Raw genomic sequence first — 6,150 nt, forward strand, 5'->3', positions numbered from 1 at the left:
TATTTAACTCCTTCACACTTTAGTTTCCTCATCTACAAAACAGAGATCTAAGTGGTACCTTCTTATAGAGTTACCAAGAGGATTAAATGAGGTGATCCATGCAAAATGCTTATGACAGTGATTTGCCTATACCAAGCCCTGGGCAATTGTTAGCTATGGTTATCATTTCTTTGTCTATCTGGCCATCCCACTGTGTTTATCTTGTATAGGTGTGTTATGTATCCACACTCTAACTACCTTCAACACCCCAGTAGAATTTAGCCTTTAAGTACAATATTGCTTCTGTTTTATGCTTTGGATTTTTGGCCATGTGGGATCTTAGCTCCCCCACCAAGGATCGAACCCACACCCCTGCATCGGAAGGCAAAGTCTTAGTCACTGGACTGCCAGGGAAGTCCCTAGCCTTTAAGTAGAAGTTTCCTGAATGTCCTCAAACACTTCTTATAAAAAAGAAGGTAATTAGATAGGTTATGGTAAACTATAGTCTTTCTAGAAATAGTCACTTCTAAACTCTCTTTGGTGAGAATTTTTACATGCTAATTTCTTGTTGGGAATAAAGATTCTTGGTGCTTCATTCAGGTGCCTCTGCTGGTTTTCCAAGAGATCCTTTCGTAGAGCCTGCAGTTGATTGCATCAGCCTCATAACTGGCAACGGTTATAATATAACAAACGGATCAAAGCAGAAGGCCAGATGTCCCAAGAAGTGTTTCAGGGAAACATACACATATAAACACCCCCCCCGCCCCCCAATAGTTTGCATATACAGGCAAACACGTGACTGCTTCCCCATTTATCCTTGGAATATTCAGATTTGTGCTTCCTGAACCTCTAGGCCCTCCCTGTGACTTTTTATTTCAGATTCAGGCCTATTCTGAGTTCACCAGACTTGAGGGGGTTGATTATGTCAGAGCCTCACACTAAGGCCACACTTAAATCCCTTTCATAAGATTCTATAAAATTTTCTCTTTTTTTTAAAAAAAGTTATTTAGATATTTAAAAGCCTCAAAGTAATATGAGCTTACCATTGAAAATTCAAAGAATCAGGACATCCCTGGTGGTCCAGTGGTTAAGACTCCCCACTTCCAGGGGGCAGGGGGCTCAGGTCTGATCCCTGGTCTGGGAATTAAGGTCCCACATCTCGAGCAGTGCAGCCAAAAAATAAAAAAATTTTAAAAATTCAAAGAATCATACATAGACAATAACTTAGTGTCTACCCTAGTGTCTCATCCTTCTCTGCTTCTACTTCTTGAAAAAACAGTGCAAATGCCCAGGTGTGTCTCCTTCTACACTGGTTCTCTATGTTAACAAAGGCATGCATAAGCATATGTTCGTTTGTGAGGGTTATACTGTGCACATTCCTCTCTGTTATACAGTAACTAAGAGTACAGACTCTGTAACCAGAGCCTGGCTTTTTCCACTGCTGAGTTGTGTGACCTTGGGCAAGCAAATTAACCTCTCTGTATTTATATCTTCTTATCTCTCTATAATGGTTAAAATATTAGTGTCTACCTTATAAGGTCTTTTTGAGAAGTAAATAATATAAGTAAACTATTTGGACCTGGTACATGGCCAGTGCTTCTTTAGTGTTAGCTTTTATTACTATGGGGTTTCTCCTTAGACCCTTATATTTAGGATGAACTCACTGGTTTTAACAATTGATAAATATTCCATAGTGTAGATATATTGTAATTGACTCTAAACAAGTTGTGATGCCAGTTTTGATACCCTCACATCATGAAGTATATTATACTATGGTTGAGGAAGGAAGTGAAGGGGGTGAGAGGGGGAGAGGATCACTGTTCTGAAAGCTACTACTGAAGAATAAGAATTAGGAAATTTTGCTGAAGGCTGCATATACCAGTATTTTCTTAATGTTATTTAAGAGATTATTGGCTGTTCTGAGTAGTGCCTTAAAGTTGGGTTTTCATATGCCAAAGTACAGTTGCATGCTTATTTGTAATTTCATTTGACGGCAATGAAAATTTTTATAATGTCAGCATTTAAGAAATATTATTCATGTCAGCTTTACCAAGTCCCAAGTGGCTTCCCACATAACTTTTCAGCATTTTTGTTGATTTCCTTAAGCAGTGCTTGGTATTTACTTTGAAGTTTGCCTTATGATGCCTCTTCTGTCATAAACATCCATCAAATAGCCCCCATCATTTCCGACTCTTCACTGCAACCAGGAAAAAAAGAAGCACAGCATCTGAAAACCCACATGCGAGACAATCTAATGTTTACTTTATTTTCATTTAAATATGCAATAAATGTGCCTTCTGATAAATACAGTTCTAGAATCAAATAGTATTGCATAACATCCTGGAGTTAAAAAAAAAAATCAAACATAGCAGATGCTGTTGATGTGCCAACATATCCTCTGGGCATCTGCCTTCCCAGGCATTGCCAACCATACGGCTCCCACCAGAGGGCTTTCGCTGGCAGTGAATCTGGTTTGGCAGCAAGTGAGCGGGCAGTTAAGTGCCAGGGAGTAAACACCCTGTGGATGTAGCCATCAGATAATGAATGTGAGTGGGAGGATAAGTTCTCCAATACCTTCACCCCTCAAGTGGAACAACTCTGGAGTTTTTTTTTTTTTTTTTTAATATTGTCTCCCAGGGCTCCCCAGGGGATCAAACCCTAGTTGTCCAGAGTAGTAACTTCCTGAAAATGTACCTTTTATAGACGTGGCTCCTTTCCCTACTTCCCTACCAGAGTCTCTTGGGATCACCTCCCAGATTAGCCACTTGCATTCAAATTCTTGTCTGGGGTCTATTTCTAGGGTAACCCAAATGTGAAAACATCTTTTTTAAACTCTAAAAATAACACATATTGAATGTAGAAACATGAGGAAAATACAGTCAAGCAAATAACTTGCAGTCTTACCACTTAGGGAAATATTTATTACTGCTATTTTGGTATATTTTTAAGATATGTTAGTATACCTAACTGAGGAGGCAATGGCACCCCACTCCAGTACTCTTGCCTGGAAAATCTCATGGATGGAGGAGCCTGGTGGGCTGCAGTCCATGGGGTCGCTAAGAGTCGGGCATGACTGAGTGACTTCACTTTCACTTTTCACTTTCATGCATTGGAGAAGGAAATGGCAACCCACTCCAGTGTTCTTGCCTGGAGAATCCCAGGGACAGAGGAGCCTGATGGGCTGCCGTCTGTGGGGTCGCACAGAGTCGGACATGACTGAATTGACTTAGCAGCAGCAGCAGCAGCAGCAGCAGCAGCAGCAGTATACCTAAAATGAAAAGACTATCACTGTACATATTTTTTGTGTGTCTTCCAATTACAGGTTGTCAGAAACAATTTTCTTTTTGCCTTTTCCCCCAAATGGAAATTCTTCAGATTTTTTTATCTGATAATTCTGAAGAAAGTGCAGATCCTATTTTCCTGGGATAATCACTGCCAACTATTCTGTGTATATTTTTCCTGCTAGATATTTAGATAATATTTTAAATATCAGTGAAGTATGTATTATTTATTATTCTGTATTTTATGTATTATTCTGTAACCTGTTTTATTGGAAATATTTTAAACATAAAAAATAATATAAAGCATACTTGTTCATTGTAGAAAAATAAGAAAATACAGATGAACAGAAAAAGAGTATAAAGAATGAAAATCATATGTATTGCAACTCTTCAGGAATAGCTACTATCAACATTTAGGGGTAATTCCTTGTAGACTTAAAAAAGCTTTTATATAAATACCCATGTAAATAATGAATTTATGAATGAGATCATGCTGTCTAAATTATTTCCTGCTGCTGCTGCTGCTAAGTCAATTCAGTCCTGTCCGACTCTGTGCGACCCCATAGACGGCAGCTCACCAGGCTCCCCCATCCCTGGGATTCTCCAGGCAAGAACACTGGAGTGGGTTGCCATTTCCTTCTCCAATGCATGAAAGTGAAAAGTGAAAGTGAAGTTGCTCAGTCATGCCCGACTCTTAGCGACCCCATGGACTGCAGCCTACCAGGCTCCTCCGTCCATGGGATTTTCCAGGCAAGAGTACTGGAGTGGGGTGCCATTGGCTTCTCCAAAATTATTTCCTAACTACTAGTTACTTAGCAATATATTATGAACATTTTTCTATAATGAAAAATATTAAAAAATTGTTAATGACTATATCAAAGCCTTTTAATCAATTTTCTGTTACTAAAGATTTAGATTGTTTCTTTGAAACATTTATAAATGGTATCACAATAAAATCCTTATAGTTAAACTCTTGGGCACATCATGATTATTTCATTAAGATAAATTTCTACAAGTCGAATTATGGTTTAAAGGTTTATACATTTTAATGAGTCTGATAAATATTGCCAAATTACCTGCTAGAAGAATTTTGCCAATTTACCCTTCCTGTAGTAGAGAATGAACATAACTTTTTTCTAGTTTTCAACACAGTTGTTTATTAAAATAAAAAAATCTTACTGTTGTAGAATAAATTATTTGTATTTCCAGGGATTCTTTCCATTGACCTTTTACTTTTGGCAGCTGTTTGAAAGTAGTTTCCAATTTCTTTGCAGGTGAATTGTCAAAATTCCTACCATTGGAAGCATCTATAAATATCCTTTTATTCTTAAGCATTTAAACATGTGAACTCCTCTCATCCATATAAACCAATTCCTGTTCATAAGGATTCAAAAGTCTGCTTATCCATTTATGTAAGATATTAAAAACTGATACCAAAGACTCACCCTTACATTCATTTATTGTTAGGAAATCTTTACTATGATAAGCTTGACTTTTCCTACCTTTGATTTTAAAATATCCCCTTCTCTCTTCTACAGGTTTTGCAGATGTGAACTGTTGGCACCTTCGTTTCCGCTGGTCTGGGGATGCTCCTTCAGAACTCCTGAGGAAATTCAGAAACTATGAAATATGAAATATCTGTGTTCCATAGAGGAGAGACAGAGAGAGAAAGAGAGATCATTTCTTGTGCTGCCAACTTGCAGTCTTTCTTCAGATCTTAAAAATGTCATATTTGTGAATTGCTGAGTACCAAATCATTCTTCCATCCTTGAACCCATTCTCTCAATGTGTTTTTTAAATGAGAAAATCTTCAGACTAGTTTCTTTCAATATTGAAGTAAATTAAGGCCCTTAGATCCAGAGTAGATTGTATTATGTGTATTTTCCTGTTAATGTTATTTATAGAGATCTATTAAAAATCAATCCCTGTTGTTAAATATTTCATTGATGTACCATGATCTTTATTAGTGCTGGATATACAAGAAATGTTTTGTGACTCTGAACTTAAAATGAAATGTGAAATTACTTGTGTAAATTGAATGAAATAAATAATCTTTCCAAAGTTCATAATGAATTTTTTACTTAAAAAATTTATTTATTTGGCTGGATCAGGCCTTATCCCTTGGAGAAGGGAATGGCAACTCACTCCAGTATTCTTGGTTGGAGAATTCCATGAGCAGAGGAAGCTGGCAGGCTACAGTCCATGGGGTTGTGGAGTTGGACATGATTGAAGTGACTGATCATGCACACACATTGGGCCTTAGTTGCATCATGAGAGATCTTTGTTGCAGCATTCAGATTCTCTAGTTGCAGCAGACGGGCTCTCTAGTTGTGGTGCTTGGGCTTAGTGCTCTGAGGCATGTGAGATCTTAGTTCCCTGACCAGGAATTGAACTCGCCTCCCCTGCATTGTAAAGTGAAAGTGAAAGTGAAGTCGCTCAGTCGTGTCCGACTCTTTGTGACCCCACGGACTGTAGCCTATCAGGATCCTCTGTCCATGGGATTTTCCAGGCAAGAGTGCTGGAGTGGATTGCCATTTCCTTCTCCAGGGGATCTTCCCAACCCAGGAATCAGAACCCGGGTCTCCCGCATTGCGGGCAGACGCTTTACCGTTTCAGCTATCAGGGATAAGGCTGATTGTTAATCACTGAACCACCAGGCAAGTCCCCATAATGAATTTATAATTCAGTTGTATTCTGAAAATAATTTAAAAAATATTTCTACTTCAAGTTTAATAATTATAAATTTAAAACATTATTCATTTGAGAAAACGTTTTTACAAGATTTCTTTTATTATACAGCAGGTGATACATTTATAAACTATATTCTAACTATGAAAATGGACCTATGAGGTAATATGTCCTTTTTAGGTTGGAATTACTAGGTTTATCA

General features: G+C 37.9%; 1 protein-coding gene across 8 annotated transcripts in view; it reads left to right on the forward strand.

The window, feature by feature from the left end:
* The window catches only part of DNAJC12 (DnaJ heat shock protein family (Hsp40) member C12), a 45,604-nt gene extending 40,278 nt beyond the window's left edge, over positions 1-5,326 (forward strand). For all 8 annotated transcript variants that reach the window (XM_086381624.1, XM_086381632.1, XM_086381628.1 and 5 more), the window contains one exon: positions 4,799-5,326. In XM_086381624.1, the coding sequence (XP_086237750.1) occupies positions 4,799-4,893 (95 nt within the window). In that variant the 3' untranslated portion in view covers positions 4,894-5,326. The remainder of the gene's footprint in view (positions 1-4,798) is intronic.
* Positions 5,327-6,150: the final 824 nt, after the last annotated feature.

The sequence above is a fragment of the Bos grunniens genome, chromosome 28 (assembly GCF_055505025.1).
Source record: "Bos grunniens cultivar Pamir isolate PY7600 chromosome 28, Bosgru_T2T1.0, whole genome shotgun sequence".
NCBI lineage: Eukaryota > Metazoa > Chordata > Mammalia > Artiodactyla > Bovidae > Bos > Bos grunniens.